The 26,594-nt window shown below is 46.0% G+C and overlaps 2 protein-coding genes across 5 annotated transcripts in view; both read right to left on the bottom strand.

Moving 5' to 3' along the window:
* phf2 (PHD finger protein 2) overlaps positions 1–506 on the bottom strand; it is a 34,552-nt gene extending 34,046 nt beyond the window's left edge. For 2 of the 3 annotated variants that reach the window (XM_079242452.1, XM_079242453.1), the window contains exon 1: positions 371–506. In XM_079242452.1, coding sequence (XP_079098578.1) covers positions 371–468 — 98 coding nt within the window. In that variant the 5' untranslated portion in view covers positions 469–506. The remainder of the gene's footprint in view (positions 1–370) is intronic. The other variant, XM_079242454.1, reaches the window with a different exon arrangement.
* A 3,320-nt stretch (positions 507–3,826) lies between these two features.
* Positions 3,827–25,016, bottom strand: LOC306757538 (constitutive coactivator of PPAR-gamma-like protein 1 homolog). 2 transcript variants are annotated; one of them, XM_079242620.1, is made up of 17 exons: positions 24,318–25,016; positions 22,848–23,094; positions 22,678–22,760; positions 22,405–22,533; positions 19,669–19,759; positions 19,478–19,560; positions 19,171–19,403; positions 17,647–17,716; positions 17,361–17,570; positions 17,115–17,286; positions 15,057–15,297; positions 14,419–14,533; positions 13,729–13,938; positions 11,498–11,690; positions 11,167–11,305; positions 9,379–9,475; positions 3,827–4,760 (listed from the first exon to the last, which is right to left on the bottom strand). In XM_079242620.1, exons 1-17 carry the CDS (start codon positions 24,789–24,791, stop codon positions 4,446–4,448), a joined length of 3,102 nt encoding a protein of 1,033 aa, XP_079098746.1. In that variant the 5' UTR covers positions 24,792–25,016; the 3' UTR covers positions 3,827–4,445. The 2 variants fall into 2 exon arrangements, with proteins under 2 accessions (XP_079098746.1, XP_079098747.1); XM_079242621.1 differs by lacking the exon at positions 13,729–13,938.
* Between the last annotated feature and the right edge of the window lie 1,578 nt (positions 25,017–26,594).

The raw sequence follows: 26,594 nt of genomic DNA, 5'->3' as shown, positions 1-26,594 counted from the left end.
AGAAATGAGCGGCTGCTGTGCCGAGGCTTCCCCCGCTGCCGTCCGCTCCTGACAAGCGGAGGACAGGCTGCGGGTGGCGGAGGTGAAATAGTCCCAAAGAGCCTTTAATACACCAAACCTCCATCAAATCACAACATTTACAGCAGTATTTTCTAATCAGCGAGATTAGTTTAGTGTTATTCTCATAAAATGTCACAACCCCGGTCTGCTGTGTTTAACTCCGCCTTCTTCTTCTTCTCCAAGCGGCCTCTGTTCAGATGCAGACGGGCGGCGGAGAGCCACAAAGCTGTCAAACGCAGCCCTGTCCTCGCCATTTTAGTTCGCTTCCCAAACAGGCAGAAAAACAGCCTGCAGAGCCTTCTGCTCTTACCTGCCGTGGAACCAGTCCTTGCAAGCATCGCACTCGATCATAAACTGGGTCACGTCGTAAGGTAATCTGCAGATGCAATATACTGGAACAGTCGCCATGTTCAGTTCACAACTACGTCGGGATAGACTGGGGGGGCTGCAGGAGGAACAGCGTCCTGCAAACAATATCATCCAATATGATCTTCCCCAGAAAAAAAGCCAGGGGCAGTCCCGCCGGACACATGCATCTAGGAGCCCTGCTCCATCACGGCGGAGCCGGGAAACCACGCAGGACTCCGCAGCTGCTGCTCCCCGCGCGCTTTACCACAGTTATTATTATTAGAATTATTATTATTATTATTGTTGTTGTTGTTATGATGGGGACTGTGTGCATGCCCCCTGCTGACTGCACATCCTCTCAGCAGCAACTAAATGTTGTCTAAATATTAAATAAATAAACAAATAAATAAATGTGAAAAGTTACGTCAGCTTTAAATCCGATCAATGACTTTAATCATCAATCAGTTATCAGCATTTTGAAACTCTTTTCTTTGTCCACCGTTTAAAGATTAGTTTTACATAGCATTCAGTTATTACATAATAAAATGAATATTTTATTTATTTCATTAGATTTGGTTAAAAATAATTTAAATTTCACATTTAGGTAAATCCTGAAAATGAATGAAATATTTTAACACACAAACACACCAGCCTTTTGGTGACAGATGGATAAAGTAAAATATTCAGATTATTTTTTTTTTTTTAGCAAACTGAACATTAAAAACAGCCATTTATATGATGGTTATTCTACATTTATTACAGAAAGATGAATAAAAGATGAATATTTCAATAAAATCCTCTGAAGATAAAACTTTTTTGCTTCGCGACTGTATTTACAAATATCTTTGGACATTTAATAGCTACCAGATTTAATAATAATAAAATATTAATAGATTTTTGGTTGTCAGGCACGTGTAGACAGGGCCGGATTAAAACTGCAGAGGCTCCTGGGCCCACAGTGTTCCGGGGGCCCCCTTCCCCACCGCAACATTTTGAAAATGGTGAATGATAGACTGTGAAACGATATTTCTAACATCTCTCAGCCAGTGGTACCAGTAGCAACACACTGGATACTGTGGTGTAACTATCTGGCTTTTTGTTTTATGTCCACACTGTTGGCGTTTTCCCTACACGGGCCCCACATGGGCCCCTGGGCCTGTGCCTATTACACCCATTGGATAATCCGGCCTTGTGTGCAAATGAAGATGAAGATGATGGGATCTTTCCATATGATGGTATAAAGTGCTGAACACAGCAGCAGATATTAGTAATCCCGTAAAGCAAGTGAAGACGACAAACGATCAGGATCTGAGGCAGACGCGAGTAAACAGTAAAAGCAATGATCTGATGAAGATGACGGCACCTTCATCTCCATCAGCCCGATCATCTGGAACACATTCACCATCTGGGAGCTCACAGGAGGATTTAAAGGCATGAACTGGTTCTGATGGGAGAAGCCAGGTCCCTCTTCGTCCCCATCGGAGACAAACCAGTTTATCTTTTAACACCCAGTTGATGGGTGTTGGTGGGTTGTTGTGAAATGGTGGGCTGGAGGTCCTGCAGGGAGACGAGGACGTCGTCTTCATGCAGGATGGGGACTGGAGACTGAAACAGGACAGAAAATCTCCAGATTCTTTCATCTCCTTACTGGAAAAAGCCAAGAACACGAACCCTGCTGTGTTCGTGTTGCATTCAAGCTTCGGCCATCTGGCCTTCATCAGTTCTGGTCGGGAAGTGAACCCATGTGGTTCTGGTCCAGTTCCTGGACCATGTTTGGTCCTCCGGTCCAACATCAGCATCTCGTCCAGATCCACCTGGTCTCCAGGTAAACAGCAACGTAGTACCCTCAAAGTAATATTTTACTACAAACATAATTTCAGGAAACACAAACCTGAAATTTAGATTAAATTTTTCTTTTTTCCCCTCATTTATTCCAGTTCATAGATCAGCAATAAATCTACAAAAACCTCATCATCACCTTTGAGGACTTTTCCAGATCCAGAAGTTATTTTATGTGTGTATACGTGTCCATTTCCACACGTGTGTCATGACCCTGAACTCAGCGCAGAAAGTTTTCCTCCTGCCTGCAAAGGATTCAACAGAAAACATCAAACCTCACCTGGACTTCAGAGATTAGTTATTTTTATCATAATAGTTACTTTTATTACTCTACTAGTTACTTTTATCATAAGTTACTTTTATTCCAATATAGTTTTAACCGAAACATTACTTCTATTATTAGAGTCAACATGCAGCACCTTGTGTCAGCTTTCCCCCAAAAAAGCTTCATCTTTTCCCCATATTCTGTTTTACTTGTTTATGTATTTATATACATTTTATTTATTTTATGCCCCCCCCCCGAATAGTTTAAGTGCATTTAGTTTGTCTTCAGAAAAAAAGTCGAGTTAAAATAGTTCATATATTCAGGCATTAAGAGGCATGAAAGACCCGTCACAGTCATTCACATTTACCGGATTCATACATTGGGCCACATGGGGCCAGATCGGAGTCTGACCGGGGTTGGGCCAGATCGGAGTCTGACCGGGGCCAGATCGGAGTCTGACCGGGGCCGGGTATGATCGGAGTCTGACCGGGGCCGGGTATGATCGGAGTCTGACCGGGGCCGGGTATGATCGGAGTCTGACCGGGGCCAGATCGGAGTCTGACCGGGGCCGGGCCAGATCGGAGTCTGACTGGGGCCAGATCGGAGTCTGACCAGGGCCAGATCGGAGTCTGACCGGGGCCAGATCGGAGTCTGACTGGGGCCAGATTGGAGCCTGATTTCGACCAGACTAGAGCCGTTGGAGCTAAATCCAGTCCAGATTAGAACCAGATCAATGCCAGATCAGAGACTAATCAGGACCAAATCAGAGCCTGATTTTGACCAGATTAGAACCAGATCGGAGCCACGTTGGGGACCAATTGAAGCTAATTCAAGTCCAGATGAGATCCAGATCTCACCAGATCGGAGCCTTATCGGGACCAAATCAGAGTCAGACCAGAGTCTGGCTGGGGCCAGATCAAAGCTAGATTGAGTCCAGATGGGAGCCAGGTTAAAACCAAAAAATGGCCAGATCCGAGTGACTGGGGCCAGATCGGAGCCACGTTGAGGACAGATTGAAGCTAGATCAAGTCCAGATGGGAGCCAGATCAGGGCCAAATCTGGACCAGATCAGGTCCTCTGGCAGGCCGAACTGAACGTCTGGTGAAAATGTTGGGAAATCACATGAAAGGGGAAAAGCACCCTGTGATCTCCAGCAGACGCCATGAAGATGTTCATAAAAGCTGATTTTGTTTTGGCTGAAAATTTGTTATTTTTAGGCAGAAAATCTGAGCAGCAACAGAAATCAAAGCACTAACAGTTTGTACTAAAAGAATATAGTTTTATTAAGCATAATAGCCTTCAATTACCCCACAATTCATCCACAATCAATCACAGCCATCAGTACTTCATTCTGGAAAATCAACCAGCCGGCCACTCTGATCACTAATCAATGATGAGAAGCTGCAGGAGTTCAGGACAAACGTTACGTTTTAGTAGAAATGTGAAGATGAGACATGTTTAAACTGCTTTTAGCCACTAGAGGGAGCTTTTCCATCCCAGTTTGGTCAGACTGGTGCAGAGAACAGCAGAAGGAGAACCAGACGACTACGCCACCCAGAACGCTACACAACCATTTCTGGTTCCTAATTAAATCAACAGAGTTCAAAAAGACGAAAACATTAAATCCTGCCTTAACTTTAACACCTTTTCTGGGCTTTCAGGAAGTGTGTTGGGTTGCAGGGGGTCCGGGGGGGTCAGCGTGGGAACCATGCAGAGGTAAAAACTGATCATCTGATGGAGGGAAACCGTGACAACACAGGCGGCCTGCAGGGGAACAGCTGGAAGGACCGCCTCTTCCTGTCTGAAAAGTGATTCATCGTGTCGACTTAGTTTAGCGAGAGATTTTTATCTTCGTCTCTCGTCTGAAAGGAAAAATAAACTTTGATTTTTTTAAAACTTTGCTCCATCTTTCATCCTTTCTAGAAAAATACTCTTACTCTTCTTTTGTTAGGGCGGCAGCCTCTAGACCGCCATCTCTATGGCAACCGCCGTCTACGTTTAGTGCATTGAAGAGAGGGTTAGTATTGCACGTCTTGGAGTCACTGCTAAAGGCACTTTCTGATTGGATAACCCTGCATCTATCTTCATCCCCGTTCGGTGGCTCTGCCTCTTTCTCCTCCACGCCGTTCTCATTGGCTGAGGCGTTGCACAGAGCGGGGGACGCGTTCTGCTCCTCCGGATTAAGGCTTCTTCTCTCGCTCGCCGCTTCCTGTCCAGGTGTTGCAGCAGGTGAACCTGCAGGCTTGTTCTGGTACAAAACAGAACGGGCTTTAGTTTGTGGGAGGACGTCTCACACACACACACACACACACACACACACACACACACACACACACACACACACACACACACACACACTCACACAGAGACAACACACAGAGAGAAAAAGCGAATCTCATCAAGCCAGATCTTATTCACTGTATAACATCAACAGACGTTTTAGGATATCAGCCTCGTCCCGTCTGCAGAGATTCCTTCTGATTCTGTAGAAACACTGATAACAGACCAGAATCCAGCCGTGTGCCCAGCACACAGAGATTCCTCCTGATCCTAGACTGATATTAGACCAAGGGTGTCCAGTAGGGCTGGGAAAATCAAATCGAAAAACACAATATCTGGATTTTTTGCTTGACTATTTTAAAATAAATTCTTTTGTTTAAAAAAAAAAAAAATTTTTTTATTAAAAAAAAAATTTTTTTTTGGTTGAAAAAATTTTTATGAAAAAAAAGGAATTTTTTTCTTAAAAAAAAAAAAAAAAAAAAGAAAATTCCCAAATAAAAAAAAATAAATCATTTTTAAAATTTTTGTAAGTTTTTCTGTTTTTATTTATCTTTTTACTTGTCTTCTTGGGGATCATAACAGCAGAAGAATTGTTTGGCAACTGTGTTTTTTCCTAATTGAAATCAAGAAAAATGAAAAAAAAAATTTTTTTTTTTTTTTTTTTGGTTTTTAATCTATAAAAATAAATCAGAAATATGGAAGAATTGTGAGAATCACAATTTAAATCGAATCGGCACACAAAAAATCGGAATCGAATTGAATCGGGACAACATCGTCACAGCCCTAGTGTCCAGCTCAGGTCCTCAAGGCGCCGCTATCCTGCAGCTTTTTAATGCCTCCCTGGTCTAACATGCTTGACTCACATTACTGAATCATTATGCAAAAGTAATCAGTCATATAGGAAGTATTTAATTTGACATTATTGGTATTAAACGCTGTAGATGACGAGCACCCAACCTTCTCCCTAGCACACAGAGATTCCTCCTGATTCTGGTGGTAATAAACACTGTAGATCTTCAGAGTCTGAGGAACATTGTTCTGAAGTTGTTCCACCATTTTCAGATCCACGTTGTCTCAGATGGGGAAGTTCTGTCCATCGTTGCTTCTCTGAAATGCTACCCAGTCCTGTGACTGCCCTGTTGCTATGAACTGTCTCAGTTTCAACATCCAGTTGTCTGCTTCCCTAACACTAACTGGGAGCTTATTCCATAAGAGAGGGGCCTGATAACCAAAGGCTCTGCCTCCTGCTTGGCTCTTTGAGACTCTAGGAACCACAAGTAAGCCTGCAGTCTGCGAACAAAGTACTCTGCTTGGTATATAAGGAACAATGAGGTCTTTGATATATAGTGGTGCCTGGTTGTGGAGGGCTTTATATGTAAGGAGAAGGATTTTAAATTCTATTCTAGATTCAACAGGCAGCCAACGAAGAGAGGCTAAAACTGGAGAAATATGATCTCTCCTGCTGGTTCTGGTCAGGACTCTGGCTGCAGAATTCTGGATCAGCTGAAGGCTTTTCAGGGCATATTTAGGACAGCCCAGTAATAGAGAGTTACAGTAATCTAGTCTCGAAGTAACAAAAGCGTGAACCAGTTTTTCTGCATCACTCTGAGACAGAATGTCCCTAATTTTGGCTATATTACGTAAATGAAAGAAGGCTGTTTTAGTAACCTGCTTAATATGTGGACCAAAGGACAGGTCAGGGTCAAATATTACTCCAAGGATTCTCACTGTAGCACTGGAAGCTAAAGTAATGCCATCCAGGTTCATTACAAAACCGGAAAATTTAGCTCTGAGTTTTTCAGATCCAACGAGAATTACTTCAGTCTTATCTGAGTTTAAGAGGAGAAAATTTCTAGACATCCAAGTCTTTATGTCTATGAGACAATTTTGTAGCCTATTGGGCTGATTTGTTTCATCTGGTTTAAAGGATAAGTATATCTGAGTATCATCTGCATAACAATGAAAGTTTATTCCATGCTGTCTAATAATTTTGCCTAAAGGGAGCATATATAGCGTGAAGAGTATTGGTCCAAGTACAGAACCTTGAGGAACTCCATGACTTACTGTAGTTTGGGAGGAGGACTTGTCATTTACATGAACGAACTGAAGTCTATCAGATAAATATGATTTAAACCAGCTTAACGCTGTACCTGTAATTCCAATCACCTGTTCTAGTCTTTGTAACAGAATGTTATGATCGACTGTATCAAATGCAGCGCTAAGATCAAGCAAGATAAGTACGGACACAAGTCCTTTGTCTGAGGCCATAAGAAGGTCATTAGTAACTTTCACCAATGCTGTCTCAGTACTATGATGAGCTCTAAATCCTGACTGAAACTCCTCGCATAAATTATTTCTGCTCAGGTGGGCATGTAGCTGAGCGGAAACTATTTTCTCCAGAATTTTGGACATAAACGGGAGGTTAGATATAGGTCTATAATTTGCTATCACCTCTGGATCCAGAGATTGCTTTTTAAGTAAAGGCTTGATTACAGCAGTTTTAAATGATTGTGGTACATATCCTGTCACTAAAGACATATTGATAAGATTTAGTAGTGATGTATTAATTAAAGGGAAAATGTCCTTAAAGAGGCTCGTTGGGAGAGGGTCTAAGATACAGGTGGATGGTTTAGATGAAGCTATTATTTTAGTTAATTCAGAGGGTTGGACAGGACAGAAACTATTTAGACACAAGTCAGATCCTGGTTCTAAGGATGCTTCGGAGACCACAACAGGCTCAACATTATAGGTAGAAGGAAGAGTATTGTGAATTTGATCTCTAATAGTGTCAATTTTATTCCTGAAAAAATACATGAAATCATCACAGCTAAGTGAGAAAGGAATACATGGCTCCACAGCGCTCCGGCTCCTAGTAAGCCTAGCTACAGTGCTGAAAAGAAACCGAGGGTTGTTTTTGTTTTCCTCTATCAATGATGAATAATAAGCTGTTCTTGCCGTACGTAAGGCTTTTTTGTATACGATTAAACTTTCTTTCCAGGTTAAGTGAGACTCCTCTAGTCCTGATGAACGCCATCTGTTTTCCAAACGCCTTGACGCCTGTTTTAGAGCTCGAAGCTGGGAATTAAACCAGGGAGCCTTCATAATCTTACCTAATTTCTTCTTCTTTAGGGGAGCAACATTATCCAAGGTTGTACGCATTGAAGCTGTTATAGTATCAGCATGTTGATCAATCTGAGCAGGAGTAAGGCTTAAAGGGGGACTCTCAGTCATGCTAACACATGGTAGATGTGAAAAAATTGATTCAATTGATTGTTTAAATTTTGTAATATTATTGTCTGATAAACATCTACTATAGTAGAATTTATTTTTGGTCAGTGAGTAATCAAATAAAGTGAATTCAAAGGTTAACAAGAAGTGATTGGACAAGACAGGGTTTTGAGGAAATACTTTGAGCTTATCAGTCTCAATACCATATGTTAGAACCAGATCAAGAGTATGACCATGAGAGTGAGTGGCTCCATGGACATTTTGTGAAAACCCAATTGAGTTTAGAATAGAGCTAAAGGAAATGTTTAAACTATCATTTTCATCGTCAACATGAATATTAAAATCACCTAGTACAATGACCTTATCAGTAGTCAGCACTAACTCAGACAAGAGATCAGAGAATTCGGTCAGAAACTCGGAGTAAGGTCCAGGTGGGCGATACACTAATGCTAAAAGGAGCGGTTTCTCTCAATTCCATTTTGGATGAGATAAATTTAATGTCAGGAATTCAAAGGTTTTATAGTTAGTTTTGAGTTTCGGACTGCAACACCTCCTCCTCTGCCTGTAGTTCTAGGAATGTGAAAGTTTAAATAGTTAGCTGGCGTAGCTTCATTAATACTAACATAATCCTCTTGTTGTAACCAGGTTTCCGTAAGACAGAATAAATCAATGTGGTGATCACCTATCAAGTCATTGACTAATAAAGACTTATTTGGGAGGGATCTAATATTCAGTAGGCCGCACTTTATTGTCTTATTTTCAGATTTTATTAGATCCATTGTTTTTATTTTTATGAGGTTTTCACGATTAACCCCAGAAGTGTTTTTGTGTTGTTTAATTCTTACTGCTGGGAAGTTGTATAAGGTCGGAATGGGGTTTTGGGTGGGCGGCGGCAGGCGGGAAGCTGCAGAAAAGTGTGTAGGACTACAATTCTGCCTCCTGGTCCCAACCCTGAGTTGTCAATTTAGCTGACTAATAAAAGAGTCCATATTGCTAGATAAAGAGAGCGGCTCCATCCAACGTGGGATGGATGCCATCTCTCCTAATAAGACCAGGCTTTCCCCAAAAAGCGCTCCAATTATCTATAAAACCCACGTTGTTATCGGGACACCACCTAGACAACCAGCGGTTGAAGGATAACATGCGGCTAAACATGTCATCACTGATTAAATTTGGCAAGGGACCAGAGAAAACTACGGAGTCCGACAGAGCATGTCGGACATTGATAATTACTTCTCCTACTGAACTAAAGGAACCCACCAGTTAAACCAGCTCTAACCAGTTAGTTTAAACCCTTCAGATCTGGGTTTACTGGAAGGAAATCTGGCTTTCCCGCCATCGACCAATCAGAGACTCACCAGGTACGAGGTCTGACTCTTCAGGGTCCGGTTGTGAAACTTCCCTCCTCGACCAAACGTCCTGATGACCGGCGTAGAGATCACCCCTCTGGGTCGCCTGCACAGCACAGAGAATGGGCATCAAACCACCGGACAATCCAGAGAAATTCTGGCGTCGTTCAGAAAATCACAGACTTTGGTCTCACTTTGGTTCACATCATGAAGTAAAACTGGTAAAAACTCAAGAGACAAACCAGTCTGAAGAAAAACATTTCTACGTCTTTTCATCGATTATTTATGTTGCAATTCAGGCGTTTTGTCTTGATTATTTTACATAAAGCGGAACAACAAATAGAAAAAGGTGAAAGGCAACTTTTTTATGATTCTATTTCAGCTTTTCTGAGCTTGTTACAGTGTTGAAGTCTTCACACACCAGGATGGATGTAAATAAGCAACATTAAATTAACAATAATCCAGAGGTAAATTATCAATGTTTCTGTCTCGGCACGCCGAGTTTGATGCAAAATGGTGAATAAATGATGGAAATTCTGGCTAAATTCTGGTCAGCTGGGTTCTGCATCCAGCCGTGACAACTGTGTTGATGCTGCAGAAGAAAAGACAAAGAGGCTATGACTAAGCTAAGACAAAGTTCATCCTCATCTAGACAGGAGAGGACAACTTCGGGAGTTTATTTAGCTGCATTCCCATTGCACCTAAAATTGTGCTAAAAGTAAATATAAAACAAAAAAACGCGAATGAAACAGCTACAAAATATCACTAAAAAGTTTTTACGCTCCCATGAAGTGATATTTCAGACATTTTGATATTAAACGTGTCGATATGTGTCGCAAAAAGTGTAGCAAAACCCCAAAATAACGCTACGTGGCTACCTTGCAAAGCCGAGATTCTTGCAAAATTTCGTCTCTTAAACGAGATTTTACGAGAACTGAGGCTTCTGCACGAAACACCGTTCAATGGAAACACCTGCAAATCACACCGGTTGGTTGTCAAAATGTACAAATATCACTTTTAATTTGCAAGAAAACATGAAACGCAGCTACTGATTAATCCAGGATGTGAAGCTGGACGGACGTGGGACAGACGGAGGATCTGCTTGGCTGAAGAAGCAAGAGATAAAGAGAGCCGGTCGGCCGTGATGATTTGACTGAAAGAGCAGCGTAAGTCACGCCAGCAGCTGCAACCTACCAGTCAACACGTCTTCTCTGATTGGTCGAATTCATTTCTGTCGGATGTGAAATGGTAAGAAAAACCAACCTCAGTAATTAAAAAATAAATCTGGACAGAATTTCGTCACCGATGTGAACGTTGACATTGAGCGGCGTTGTTTCCAAGGCGCTGAAATTTTTTTTTCTACTACGATATTTTAATAACGTTCCCAGGGAGACAGTGGTTTTCTTAAGTTTTCCAGTCTTTAGATCCAGTTTGTCTCAGATGGATGCAGTTCTGTCCACCTTTCCATCTGAGAGACTCTGCCTCTCTGAAATGCTCCTGTGATGTTACCGACCTGTTGATAATTAACCTGATTAGTTGGTAAATGTTCCTCCAGTTGTTTCTGATTTGCTGCTTTTCCAGACTTCTGCTGCTCCAGTTCCAACTTTTTACAGACGTGTTTCTGCATCAGATTCTAAATGAGCTGAAATTTCGCATGAAACGGTAAAATGTCCCAGTTTGAAGATCTGATTTGTCGTTTATCTTCTACTGGGAGACTCTGCTTTCATTTACAGTTTACACACAGAACCAACTTTTTAAAGAGTTTGATTTGTCACAAGTTAAACGGTGATAATTTACCCTCTGTTTGCTGCGCCAACAGAAACCACCTGGATCGGGAACCATCCTCTTCCTCTGCTGCGACGGGGACCGGACCACTGACCCACTACGGTACCGGCGATCTCCAGCTTCCCACCCTGCACTGAAAGTCTTTCAAGTCCTTGGAGGAAAGGATGGATAAAGAATAAAGAAAAGATGGAAGGAAATAAAGGAAGGAATGAAGGAAATAAAGAAAGAAAGAAAAAAAAGGAAGGAAATAAAGAAAGGTAGAAAGAAAGAAAGGAGGAGAAAAATGAATAAAAAGCGTTTCAGGTGGGAGCTGAATCTGTGTTCCATCAGGAGAGACACTTACCAGCCACCGACCTTCCTCTTCCCACAGGAAGCATCATGGGTGGCGGTGGGGGGTAGAAGGGAGCAGCTGGGGGGTAGAAAGGCACCCCGTGAGGAGGAGGTGGGGGGAATGTAGGAAGATGAGGTGGGCGAGTAAAGCTGAGACCTTCCAGGATACTTTGACGCATCTTCTCCACTTTGGCAACCAGCTCAGCCTGAGGACACACAGCAGTCAGCGGCTGCAGGTCAACCAATCAGATGCAGGGAGGGGAAGATGAGGGGTGCAGAGAGGGGAAGGGGTTCGGTGGTCCAGCAGGAGGATCCTGCATCTCAGCTGCCTCAGCAAAGGAAACAGAAAGCCCTTTTATCAGCTCGTCTCGGTTTGGAGGGTTTTCCACTCGGCCTTTCGCCTTTAACCCGTTTAACGGTATCGTTTCTAAACGAGCTGAGTCTGGCTGTGAGTCGGGTGACGTCGCCAGACTACATGCCGCTACTGGTCAGGGGCGCGTCCAATCAGGCCAATAAGAGGTCAGGGAGTGAATGAAAAAACATATCCAGAGCTTCCCGACTCGTTGGCTACACACGGGTACCAAAGGAGCTTCCAGCAGCGCCGAGAGAAGCTGAAAAAGCTCCAAAGTGACTATCGGCAGGTCAAGGACCACAATGGTCGGAGTGGATCAAACAGACGAGACTGGAAGTGGTTCCAACAAATGGATGCTATTTATGGTCAGCAACCTGCGAGTGATAGAAGGACGATTGGTGTTGACTCGGCCACCACCGTGTTGGAGAGTGTATTGGTGGATGGAGAGTGGACTTCCATTGTTTCCATTGGTTATTATTTGGTGTAGAGGACATAATACATAAATGGAAGTAATAATAATAATAACAGCTAGTTACCGATGGATGAGGGCTTTATACTCTTCTGCATTTTGTGTGACCGTTAATGTCAGCTAATATCAGTTAGCGCTAACCACTAGCCGAGCTAAAAGCTAGAATTAGAAAGCCAACACTAGTTTTTTTTATTTTTGTTGCTGAAAACTAGCCACGGACCAAATAGATATATTGCCTCCATCTTGTTTGTCACGTCGTTCTTGTTTTGTCGTGCACAACACTGATGACAGTGATTTCACACAAGCATTTTACACCTGGTACTAAACTGTAATTGGAAACAAACAGGACCAAGCTGAGGCGAGTTAAGTTGAGACAAAGTTATACTGATGGAAAAGAGGCAAGAAAGTGGAAACCTGGCAGCTAGCATGCTGCATGGCTGTTACCGCCAGCAGCGCATGCAGATCCGGGCTGCGCTTGTATCCATGATGTACTTTATACCAAATATTCTGATCCAGATCGGCTTTGCACAAACGACGCTTTCAGCATGTCTATCAAGCCTCCAGCAGAGCTCCTCGAGCTCCATGTCTCCCACCATCATCAGTGAACGACGGTGTGTAACTACATGTGACCCTCCAGCTGGTCTACGGAGGTTTTCCTGGAACTTCTATCCGTCCAGGAGGTTTACAGTCCAGACACAACATATAGTTTGTTCAGACTCTAGATCAGGGGTGCCCAAACTTTTGCCTCCAAGGGCCAAACTGAAAGTGATCCAGTGAACCACGGGCCAAACACTTCAGCTTTAAGGATGAAACACAAGTAAATGTATGAAGTTATTTTAGTTATTGTTCAATAGCTAATACAGTGTATTTTTCCTTTTTGGGCAAATAAAATTTTGCATAAAAAATCAATTTGGAAAAAGAACAATAAAGCCACAGTCAAAGCGGCAAGAACCAATAATTACAGCCGCAAACTGCAACATGTCGACAAGAAGAAACTGTGTGTGGAACAAGGCAAGGTGCCGATACTTAGTGGGACACATGAAGTTGGTCTGTGGACATCTCCAGTCTCTCCATGTTGGGTTGCACCTCGGTCACTGACAAGTTGAGGATGTCATTGAGGTGAGTAAGTCAGGGTCTCTCTGAGTCTGGACTTATCGAGGTTCATGACACTTGTCTTTTCATCAAGCTCTGTGGAGTACTGATACAAATGACTAGCAAAAGCAAAGTGCTGGCGGGCCGGTTTTGGCCCCACTTTGGGCACCCCTGCTCTAGATGGAAGATCATATAGATCTATAGGTCACCTGAAGGTCAATCGCCTGAGTTAAACAGTTTTCCTGTTCCTGAGACAACGGAGATGATGGAAGAGACGAACCTCTGGGAGGTCTGGAGGAGGTTTTAGGGTGAACCAGTGGGATGAAGCTACCTGACCATCACAGAGGTCGATCAGCTGGGCCTTCTCCCTGCCGGCCTTGATAAGTTTACTCTGAAGCAGCTTCCCATCAAAGTACATCCATGGGCAGCAGTGCTCCCAGGGGACGGGCTGTCCGCACGCGTCGTTGGCCAACAGCGCCATGTCCACGCCGCTCATGAAGAGCGCAGCCAGCTGGACACCTCGAGGGTCCAGGTTGTCGATCTGCAGGGAGAAACATCCAGACTTACAGCGAGCCGACGTGGAAACAGGAAGCAGCTCTAACAAGGAACGGATGGCAAAGCAAGCAGAAAGCAAGCGAAGCAGCCATTCAGTCCCAGCTGCTGCAACACGGCGAGCAGGAAGCCAGCAGACACAACCACCAGGGTCAGGTGCGGCAACACACACAGGGAGCAGAGCGCCGTGTGGATGGTTTATAGTAATGAAGGGGAAAACGAGCTCCTGCATCTGCTGGGTTCATAAATCATCCACAGGCGCCAGGAGGACTCCTGAAAGCGCTACAGCTCTGCTAAGAACATGCTGGTAGCGAGCAGCGGATACGAGGAGCGTCCACAGAAACCCGGAGACCGCCAACGCAAACAGATTGGAGGTTTTCAAGCCCAGAAAGCCAGTCGCAAGCTGGCGGGAACATTTTACAGCCCAGTTTCTCAGACACTCCTCGTTCGCTCAAGTCCACAAAGTCACCTTCAGTTCCTGCAGCTGGTCAGGCTCATAAAGTTTAGGAGAAAGTGCTTGGGCTAGGAAAGCGTCAAGTTCGTTACGACGCAAAATTCTTACTCCTGGCCAATGTAACATAAACCTGGAGCAAAACACAGAAGGTTAACAGCGTTACCGAGCCGCCATCACTCTCTCTCAGCCTGTTCCATCCTCCGCCAGCACGGCGCCTTGCTCTCCAGGCCGCGTGGTTGACGATGTCCTGCGGGTTGTCCACGACACGTCGGGCAGGCAGAACTTTCTTCTTGTCAGGCGCTGAGATGCATCGTGTGACTGGTTGACGTTTAAGGTGGGCGTGGTCAACAGAGCGGAAAGTTCTGGTGCAGGTTGAACTGATGGTTTTCTAGAAAGCTGCTCGAGGCGTTGACACAGGAAAACGCAGGAAAACGGGGACAATGCGCGCTTTAACTAAAGACGTGGATGCCGTCACGTCTACGAGCTTCTCACAGAGTTTGGACTGACCGGACCAAAACAAGCTTTTTATCTTGTTCCTGCATCCTGAGAACAAAGTTCTGCCTTCTCGCGGAGGATGTAACAAGCTTCATCTCATTTCTGTCCATCACCGTGAAATCTTGGCGTGATTGGCTCCAGATCGGGGCCGGACTCACCGGAGGACGCAGCAGAGCACCAGGAGGGGCGTGGGAACGTTCAGCATGGCCGGCGTGTCCGAGCGCATGCAGGCCAGGAAGGCCCTCCTCCTGCGGTTCTTGTCCTCCACCGCCTTGCCCAGCCACAGCTTCTTCAGGTTGGGACAGGTCCACTCCCTGAAGGGCAGGGCCTCCACCAGCTCGGGGGTGTGGGGGGATTTGCCTTTGTAGGCAGCCCACTCCTTCACCATCACATGGGTGTCTGCAGGACAGAATATTTATTCGGGGGGGGGGGGGGGGGGGGGGGGGGGGGGGGGGTGTTTAATGGCAGAACATTTGACTTCCTGTTACACTGATGCACATCCGGTGCCAACTCTGGCGCCATATTTAGCCATTTTTCAGACATTCACAAGACTTTTTGAAGGGAAAAAAAAACAACTTCTTTGGTGATAAAGGAGACTTTTGGATAGTAATGTGAAAAAACGTGTACTTACTCTCCAATAGCACCAGCGGCATAACATAAGCCCCTCCCCCATACTACGCCAGCTCCATGCTAGATGAAGCATCAGAGTCAGAGCAGGAGGTTATCACCTCTGCTGCAGGACCAGACCAGTTCCACTGGTTGATCTGTACTGGTTTACTGTCAGATATTAATGTGTATTAATGAAGCGGATGAAAACATGTTTAACTTACAGTAACATGTTGTTGACTCTTAGAGAACAGCTGGAGCGGTTTTCACAACAGCGTCGACCTGAACAATTTCAAGCACCAGTTCAGTTTTAAGGACAAGCGGCAGAAAAGATGGATGGATTGGTGTTTTTTGTGGTTCATTTTGTATTTGCTTGTATTATTTTTCATTGGCTTCTGTTGGGCATCGCTGCAGTACAGCAAACATTAATCTGGGTATGAATGGTCGTTTCTGAACATGTTACTGAACACGTGTGTGATCCGTGTTTCCTCTAACGTTTCCATCAGCTGACCAACTGGAGGGGTCCAGGCTTTAAGCCCATCGCCTCGTCTGGTTTGCCTTAACTGTAGACTGTATATAAAAGATGGGCGGAGCCTCCGTGACACCACCCATGTTTTTCTGAAGAGCTGAACTGAAGCTTGGTGGGCGGTTCCTACCATCGCCATCTTAGCAGGGGCATACGTGTCGTCTCACCCGGAAAATATAAATATGGGCAAAGAGGTGGAGCTGAGAGGGGGGCTGTGAGCGTCATGGTGGATGTTTAACATCGAGCAAACTCCAACCCACCTGTAGCTAAGAGCTAACCGAGATAACCCGGAGCTAACTAGCTAACGGAGGAAAACGGGCTAAAGCTAAGTCACGTTAACCGGCTAAAAACCGCGGTTGTTCAGCGTTTTTCTTACTTGAAGCGGGCTATCGGATACCTGTCAATCAAAAGGACACACCCATAAATATGCCGAATTTCTACATTAAATTACTTTTAAACGGGCGAGTTGGAAAAAAAATTCACTCCCCCCACAGTTGTCATGAAGGTAAACCCTAACCCTATTAAACCAAAAATGGATTTTTGTACCAGGCTGTAAACATGTTTATTTCTGCTGTAAACATGTTTATTCCTGCTGTGAAGTTGGTCTTTTTAACATGGGAGTCTATGGGGATTCACACTGTTTTGGAGCCCTAGTGGATGAAGGGGGAACTGCAGTTTTATGCACTTCCACATAGGCTTCACTTTAACCGCTGGAGGTTGCCTCTTGGCCTTAACCAGGCTTTTATTGACGAAGAATTAGCCTGAACTGATGCGTCTGTAAAGCGTCCTGAGATGAACTATGATCCCTGCAATGTAAGAGGGCAGAACAAACCGGAACAGATCTGGGGTTTAAAACGGTTTCAGGTGGTCTGGTTCATCTACGAGTCCTGTGGAGTTCTGCAGAGGTCTTAACAGCAAGTTTATCTCCGGTTCTGAACTTGCAGAAATGAGCGAAGCTGACGTACGTTAAACGGAACCATTTTCCGAGTGTCTGTGTTTCTTTCGGACTCTCGGCCGTTTCAAACAGAAACATCTGGACTTGGAGTCGGAACATTTCTGTGCAACACGCTGCAGCGAGACTCACACTCGGGGTGGCAGTTCTTCCTCATGGCGAGTCTCTCCGCCTTCTTCCTGAACTCTGCCAGGCTGAAGAGGACTCCGTAAACATACTGACGGATGGGTCGGAACAGCTGCACCGCTGAAGGCAGCTCTGTGTTACCTTCGTCTTCAATGGTAACGGACAGCTTCATCTCTCCCTGCAAAGACACACTGCTATGTTAGATAGCCTTGTGAGTACGCCGCCAGCAACCTCCGCACGAACATGGACGACCTTGGTGAGAACATGGTAGATGTAGGGGTACATGAGGCCCTTCCTGTGTCTGTGCTCGGCCACCCGCAGGACCTCGGGGGCCACCTCGGGGAGCGGTGGGATCGTGATGTCCATGTGGTTCCTGGTGGGCATGGATAGCAGGGAGGGGATCTGTGTGTTCAGGCTGGCGAGACCTCCCGCCTGGTTGGCGAGACCCCCACGGACGTCCACCTGAGGACAGAAACGCCACTTTAGATGGAGGACAGAGAGTCCTGACAAACTACAACCTGCATCCTCAAACACTCACTTCTGATTGGTCCCCCAGGTCGCCGTCCGCCGCGCTGAGGCCATTTTTCTGCCATTCTTCCTTATGTTCACTAACAGACACACACACACGGTTAATTCCATCAGAACCAGCACCAGTTTAACTGGAAACCATCTGGTCCTCATTCGTACCCACACTTTCACCTCACAGACTGCTGGAGCGTGGCTGGACCGCTGATACCGGCAGGTGTGTGTCCAGGTGTGTGTCCAGGTGTCAGAAGTGTGTGTCCAGGTGTCAGAGGTGTGTGTCCAGGTGTATGTCCAGGTGTCAGAGGTGTGTGTCCAGGTGTCAGAGGTGTGTGTCCAGGTGTCAGAGGTGTGTGTCCAGGTGTATGTCCAGGTGTCAGAAGTGTGTGTCCAGGTGTCAGAGGTGTGTGTGTCCAGGTGTCAGAAGTGTGTGTGTCCAGGTGTCAGAAGTGTGTGTGTCCAGGTGTCAGAGGTGTGTGTGTCCAGGTGTCAGAAGTGTGTGTGTCCAGGTGTCAGAAGTGTGTGTGTCCAGGTGTCAGAGGTGTGTGTGTCCAGGTGTCAGAGGTGTGTGTGTCCAGGTGTCAGAAGTGTGTGTGTCCAGGTGTCAGAAGTGTGTGTGTCCAGGTGTCAGAGGTGTGTGTGTCCAGGTGTCAGAAGTGTGTGTGTCCAGGTGTCAGAAGTGTGTGTCCAGGTGTGTGTCCAAGTGTCAGAAGTGTGTGTGTCCAGGTGTGTGTCCAAGTGTCAGAAGTGTGTGTGTCCAGGTGTGTGTCCAAGTGTCAGAAGTGTGTGTGTCCAGGTGTGTGTCCAAGTGTCAGAAGTGTGTGTGTCCAGGTGTGTGTCCAGGTGTCAGAAGTGTGTGTGTCCAGGTGTGTGTCCAGGTGTCAGAAGTGTGTGTGTCCAGGTGTCAGAGGTGTGTGTGTCCAGGTGTCAGAAGTGTGTGTGTCCAGGTGTCAGAAGTGTGTGTGTCCAGGTGTCAGAGGTGTGTGTGTCCAGGTGTCAGAGGTGTGTGTGTCCAGGTGTCAGAGGTGTGTGTGTCCAGGTGTCAGAAGTGTGTGTGTCCAGGTGTCAGAGGTGTGTGTGTCCAGGTGTCAGAAGTGTGTGTGTCCAGGTGTCAGAAGTGTGTGTCCAGGTGTGTGTCCAAGTGTCAGAAGTGTGTGTGTCCAGGTGTGTGTCCAAGTGTCAGAAGTGTGTGTGTCCAGGTGTGTGTCCAAGTGTCAGAAGTGTGTGTGTCCAGGTGTCAGAGGTGTGTGTGTCCAGGTGTCAGAGGTGTGTGTGTCCAGGTGTCAGAGGTGTGTGTGTCCAGGTGTGTGTCCAGGTGTCAGAGGTGTGTGTGTCCAGGTGTGTGTCCAAGTGTCAGAGGTGTGTGTGTCCAGGTGTCAGAGGTGTGTGTGTCCAGGTGTCAGAGGTGTGTGTGTCCAGGTGTCAGAGGTGTGTGTGTCCAGGTGTCAGAGGTGTGTGTGTCCAGGTAACTTGATCCAAAGGAGACGGGTGTTTGCTGTGTTCCGTCACCATGGAGACGAGTCCAGCCGGCTGAACTCACCTGGCAGTTGTGTCTGAGCTCTCGTCGTTCTCCGAGGACGAGGAGGAGGCAGTGAAGAAGGCGGCCTCGGTGCGGTCGGGGCTGCTGCTCCTGCCCGGGTTGATGGGAGACGACCTCTCGTACAGCGGCGTGTGCTTCCCTTCAGGAGGAATGTTGCTGAAGCTGTTTTGCTCCGGGAGGTTTTTCCCAGGCGGACTGGGATCCACCGCAGGTTCTGGGAACGACTGCTGGACCTGGGAAGAGGAAAGGATGAGCAACAGGAGCTCGATCCTGCAGGAAAACCAGGACGAGGGTTTTCTGTTCTCACCTGGACAGGCAGCGGCGCCCGGGGAATGCTGACACCTGCAGGAGACGCCGCCGTCGCAGGAAGTCCCACAGGTTTTGGTTTGACTGCGAGACGGATTCACAACAACTTCAGCTTGTTAAGATGATGAGAATAAAGCTTCTGTTTGTTAACGAACACCTTCCAGACGAGCTGATCCGGTGAATCTGACCCACCTGACAGCGGAGGGACGTGGGGGAGTAAACTGGCTTCTGAATAAAACGCCACGGCTTTCTTAAAGCGAAGGACTTTGTCATCCGGACAAGACTGGAAGAAAAATGTTAAATCAGCTCAGAGAGGAAGGAAAAGGTCCCACGTTCACAATTATTACACATTAAACATAAAAAGAAAACAAAGATTAAAACTTTTATTTACATTTAGTGGATTTTATTTTTCATTAAATTATTTTAAACTCATAAAAATAAAAATTAGATCACTATGTCACCATTTAAAACTTCCCACCAGGGACGCATCGATCCACTTTTTGGGAGTTCTGATACCTGAAACCTAAATATCTGCTGATACCAGATGTGTTTATGTGAACATTATTGTGACTCTGGTTATTACTGCTGTTATAACTGTGTCAGATTTCATCAGGTTGTAATAAATTATCCTTTCTGAAGTTACCTCACCGATACAGATATAATAACATTACAGATCTTACTATTTCACCAGGTTTTATTCTGATTTGCCACATTTTACCTAAATACAACTATAAATGTGTGGTTTGGAAACAAAGATCGAGCTTTTAGTGGAACAAATGTCACATTTTAACATTTAAGGCATTTATATCTTTTAAAACACGCTCGAAGCATCAAACACACCTGCGCTGCTTGACTCGTGTGGTATCAGAACACTTTGAGCCGATACTGATATCGGTATCGGTGCATCCCTACTTCTTACCATGAAATATCTGCTGACAGTAACAATAACAAACATCTGTTGGTGGTTTTGTGACGTTCTCCGTGTTTCCTGTTAGCAGCTGCTTCACGATGTGTCGGCGGACGGACATGAGGTCATTCGTTCAGTCCGACTGTCTCTAAAGGTCCTTTTCCATCAGTATCAGCTCGTCTCAACTCAACTCGGTTTGTAGGGCTTTCCACTCGGCTTTACGGTACTGTTCATGGTAACTCCTCAGCCCAGGTTCTAAGCGAGCCGAGTCGGGTTGTGTGTGACGTCGCCAGACTGCATGCTGCTATTGGTCAGGGGCGTGGCCAATCAGAGGTCAGGGAGCGACGTCACTGGAAGAGCGACTCCATCTTGCAGGTTGTTTAGATTACGCTACGAGCAATGTCGCACCAAAAGTCTGTTCCGTGGTCCAACACTGAGGTGGAGACATTTCTTTGCTTGGTTGCTGAGGAAATGATACAGAGGGAACCAGATGGAGCCACACGAAATGAAAATAATCTATCAAGAGCTTTCCGACTCAACGTCTACGTGGAGCAACGGAGTTTCCAGCAGTGATGAGAGAAGCTGAAAAAGCTCAGAAGTGACTACGGGCAGGTCAAGGACCACAACGAGACCAGACGAGACTGGAAGTGGTTCCAACAAATGGACATGATTTCTGGTCAGCGACCGGCGAGCTGCAGACCAAGTAGCAGATCGCCTCTAGGTCCTGGGTTGTTGTCGTGCACAACACTGACGTCACAGTGACTTCATACAAACCATTTTAGACCTGGTACTAAACTGTAGTGCAGAAGAAACCGGACCCAGCTGAAACGAGTCGAGGCGAGTTACGTTGAGACAAGCTGGTTGTGAGTAAAGTAAAGGTCTGGTAACCTTCTTTTTTTTTTTCTTCTCAATTATATAAACACTTTAAAGATACTTTATCATTTTTCATATTTTTATTAGCTGGGTTGACAGGGGGTTAACTAACTGGGTGCACACACTTAGTTAACTTATATTGTCACCTTGTTAATTTGGTTTATTTTGTCATCTTGTCAATTTGCTTTGCTTTCAGTTCATATACTTTCCTTTTGAGTTGCCAGTTCCTTGGAGTTCCCAAGCCTGCTAAAGAGAGTCCTGGCTCCACTGGAGCTCCTTAAATCAGGCTGAGGCCTAATTGGGCAGAACCATCTTTTTTTATAGGAGGGAAGTATAGGAGGGGTTTAGGTTTTTCTATTGATTGTTTGTCTGTTGGTTTGTATTATTTAGGTATTTCAGATTGTTTAGTTTATTGTCTTAATTGATTATATGTAACACTTTTTGATAAGTTAAGTTCATGTTACAGTTGGTATCTAGTATTGTATTGTCTCCCCCCCCTCGTGTGTCAGAATGGCCTGATCAGCCAGTATATATGTGTCCCTTGTGTGTCAGTTAGTGATTGAGTTCCTTATGTTAGTACCTAGGTTGATGTTTGTTTTCTTTGACCTCTTTTATGGGCCCAAAGTTATTGCACTGAAAGATTTATTTTGTTATTTTTTTAAAATAAATGTAGACATTATATTTTTCTAAAAACATTCCTTGTGCTTCTCTGGTTTTTCGGCTCGGCCCCTCACACTGGTCCTGATGGAAACAAGACATAACTTCACCTCATCGGTTTCTAGCAGATCCATATAGCTGGATGATGTTAGGGATCATCCATGGAAGCTGCACTCGCTGGTCTGATGAAAGGTTTGTTTGGTCATGATCACATGACCAGCGGTTTGTGACCCTGCCTATGACGAGACGGGGATCATTCTGCCGTTAGAGCTTTGGACGACAGACCACAATCACAGACGCCAACAGACGATGTCTTGGCGAAGGTCTTCTCTCTGACTTCACACTGGGCCAGACGTCAGTTTCTGACCTCTCAGCTGACACCGCAGAACTGACAGAGTCAGATCTACATCTTTATATTTTATACTTCACCGGTTTTCTACGGAACAACCCGACCGGCATCGTCTCACGTCCGCTCAACCTGCTGCACTGACCTGCGAATGCTTGAAGATGTCCTTAGCGACGGCCTCCAGGTCCGTGATGTCTGGGATGCTGCGCACGTAGTCGGCCACGGCTTTGATCACCACGTCGCAGGGCGGGAGCACGAGCTGGTGGGCACGCACCTGACAGAGACCAGGTGTGATGAGACACAACAAGCAGATATCTGGAGGACAAGGAGCTGAGACGCGGCTACAAGCGCTTCCTCCGAGAGGAACACCGGATTTTACAGAGAGGCGAATTCTTTCCAGCGAAAACTCATCGTCTACCTTCAGAGATGCTAATGGATGCTCTGAACCCAGGAGGTTCCAGTGAAAGGCAGCCAGGTCTTCATCAGGCAGTATGTGGTTCCCTGTAGAACACCACAGTTCAGGATGAGAGAACGGGACAAACCTCGACCCCTGACCCCACCCCCCTGGATCTGCAAACAGCAACAAACCTAAAAGTGATGCAAAGATAATGAAGCGGTTGGGGTTGAGGTCCAGCTGCCGGGCCACTTCGTGCATCAGGTACTGGCTGGTGGTGAGGCTCTTGCCGTTGCGGCTCAGTTTGAGGGTGTGGGCGCTGAAGTAGTATGGGATGTTGCTCAGCGCGTAGTCTGAGTCGTAGGCCACCAGGCCGTGGAAGCCCCCCTCCCTGTACAAGGCCATTACTTCCAAGTGGTGGTCCTCTGTGGTCTGGACAACCTGGGGAATGAGACGAGAAGCCAGATTCAGGAGGATTGGAGCTGCTCATCTCATCTGGAGAGGAAGAAATCAGCCCAGAAAGACTGGAGTCGTACATGGTGGGGTGGACATAGCCACCAACTTCCTGGACCAACACACATCCACCTGATTCCATCAGATTTAGATTCTTTTCCAGTTTGTGGGTCTGGCAGCAGCACCCATTTCATCTTATTCAGCTAAAAATAAAGATTTTGTGTGTTTTAAACGTCGCTCAGAGCAACAGTTCATGTGTGTCACCTCATGATTTCACATTTAATCCATTTCATGCTTTTTACGTCACGTTCCAGTCCGAGAACACGCAGTTAGGAATTTACTCAGACTTCCTGCTTCTAAACGGGCTTTTCCTCCACATCCTCCCACTAAACCAACAGATTCCCACCGAGACGCCGGTTCCGGCTCAGCAGCTTCCTGTCAGACCCAGGGGTGAAGGTTGGCTGTGCAGACATGCTGGACAATTAGCCTGCTAACTACCCTGATAACTACCCAGTCTGCTAACTAACCAGTCTGCTTACTAATTGCCCAGTCTGCTAACTATCCTGCTAACAAACCAGTATGCTAACTAACTGACCAGTCTGCTAATTGACCAGTCTGCTAACAAACTGACCAGTCTGCTGACCATCCTGCTAAATAACCAGTCTGCTAACCAACTGACCAGTCTGCTGACCACCCTGCTAACTAACCAGTCTGCTAACCAACTAACCATCCTGCTAAATAACCAGTCTGCTAACCAACTGACCAGTCTGCTGACCACCCTGCTAACTAACCAGTCTGCTAACCAACTGACCAGTCTGCTGACCACCCTGCTAACTAACCAGTCTGCTAACCAACTGACCAGTCTGCTGACCACCCTGCTAACTAACCAGTCTGCTAACCAACTAACCATCCTGCTAACTAACCAGTCTGCTAACCAACTGACCAGTCTGCTGACCACCCTGCTAAATAACCAGTCTGCTAACCAACTAACCAGTCTGCTAACCAACTAACCATCCTGCTAAATAACCAGTCTGTTAACAAACTGACCACTTTACTGAACGTGTCTGTTAACTGACCAATTTACTAACCAGCCAACCTACTAACCAGCCAGCTTGCTAACTACCCAGCCTTCCAGCCTCCGCTGGCGGCTCCCCGGGCTTCGGACACCGGCGGACCGGCTCTCCACACAGGCGGGCCGGCTCTCCACTCACCCCGACGTGGAACCGCAGCAGAGCCAGGCGGACGCAGTGGGCCATGCACACCGGCGGCAGGAACCAGACTTTGGGCGGCGGGGTGCCCTTGTTCTGGACGTGGCTGAGGATCTGCTGAGCGGTCTGCCTCTCGTTCACCTGCCGCTTCACCCATTCGTGCAGACGGCCTTTCTCCAGGGCGCCGTTGAAACACACCAGGAGCTCCATGTTGCCGCTGAAGCAGGCCTTGGACAGGGCGGCCAGGAAGCCCAGCATGTGGTTCCACTGGCCTCCGCTGACCCAGTCGGTGTAGAAGCCGCCATAGAGTCGGTGCAGGCAGCTCTCGGCGTCCACCAGGAGCCTGAGCCGACTCTGTGGAGGTCTCTGGCGGCCGCCTCCAACCAAACTTCCCCGGGCCAACCTCTGGAGGTCGACCGGCACCACGGCGCTGGGGCAGTGCTTCTCAATGTACTCCTGGAAGCCCTGGACGCCCATGATGAGAGCTCCCAGAGAAGGAGGAGAAAAGTTAAACAGAAATAACTGAGAAATGCCAAAGCAAAGCGGTGTCTGCACCTCTCCGCGTGACAGCGGCTGGGGGCCGGTTGATACTCTTCCAGGAGTGGAAATAATTCCAGAATAAAGAAAACAAGGCGGCTGTTAAGATGTGGTCATTTTTGGTGAGTTTTTCTTTTGGTTCATGGCTTTAAGGGCCATGTGTCGGATCAGGGAGCCATGTCTAGAGGTGTGCAACACGTGACAAGGTGACGCACGGCCACGTACGGTGACAAAGACACGCAACTGACGCAAGAGCGTTCCGGGCCGCTTCCGTCTGGATTTACATGGCTCCTCTCTGCCGAGGTTGTTATAATACATTTAATATATCCAGAGATGTATCAAGTAGAAGTAGAAAGTAGAAGTCCTGTCCAGTCACAAAACCAGGTGAATTTAATCAGCTCAGCTCCACTGCAGGTAGATGAGCCTGTTGGTGAAAACACCTGTTCTCAATGCACTGGTAGATCCAAAAACATGGCAGGACTTCTACTTTATTTTTACTTCTACTTCTACTATAGGAGCTAATTTATTTAATTGCGTTCTCATTGGTGCTATTAGAGGGCGCTGTATTGTTACCTGGGCAGGTGACACTTATAGGTGGAACGCGTCACTGGTTGGGTAGATGTTTGGCCCGGAAGGGCAAAAGGTTTTTGACCGCAGGGCGCGAGTAGACGTGTATATGCCACAAGATTATTGCAAAAGGAATAAAGATTGATGAATCTGAAATCAAGCGATCTGAGTGGAAGTCAATCACGGCGAAGTGGCGCGTCAAACCAACTCTCGGGCCAAGCTATCTCAGTAGCTTTGTTTAGACTTAGCTCCTTCATCTACTTTATACACCTCTGAACATATCTCTTCATTTTTTGGCGTCTCTTAATACACAACTGATATTAAGACACGAAGACAGAATGATAATTTTAGTGTCAGAAACATTATACTGTTGCAGCAGATTATTATGGGATGCAGAAGGTTAAAAATGGACAGGTCCCTCTGGAAAATGTTACCGACATTAAAAACGAACCAGATCAGTTTTAAAAGCTCTGGCAGTTCTTCTGGCAAATCTTTTCCATTATTATGGACAAGAAATATATGAGTTTAGATCAAGCGGCAACCTCCGGTGCTAAAAAGTGAAGCCAATGCTGTGGAAGTCCCCTAAACTGCAGTTCCCCCTTCCTCCACTAGGGGCTCCAAAACAGAGTGAATCCACATTTTACAAATAAAAGGTTTAATAGGTCAGATTTACCTTCATGACAACTGGAGAGGAAATTGATTTTTTTTTTCATCTCAATATTTGGCATAATGGGGGGGGGGGGGGGGGGGGGGGGGGGCGTGTCCTTTTGATTGACAGGTATCTAATGTCCTGCTGCATGAAGGCAGAGTGTCGCACAACCACGGTTTTTAGCTGGTTAACAGTGCTTTAGCCTGCCTACTCCTGTAAGCTGGTTACCCCCGTTAGCTCAGGTAGCTCTTGGCTCCAGGCAAGTCTACCTCCATGCTCACAGCCCCCCTCAGCTCCACCTCTTTGCCCATTTTTGCGACGACCTACAGTCTATGGTGACGACACACATGATGCAATCAAGATGATGAAGCCTCATGTTTTTTTTTGTATTAATTCACACACACACACACACACACACATAAACATAGCATTTTTACATATATTCATTAACTTGACAATCTCATCTGGATTTTATTGATAGGAGTTTTGCAAAGAAAAAAAAAAGAACAATTATAAATGGAAAATAC

This window comes from Telmatherina bonti, assembly GCF_933228915.1.
Source record: "Telmatherina bonti genome assembly, chromosome: 6".
Lineage (NCBI taxonomy): Eukaryota > Metazoa > Chordata > Actinopteri > Atheriniformes > Telmatherinidae > Telmatherina > Telmatherina bonti.
This window is presented reverse-complemented; position numbering and strand designations above follow the sequence as displayed.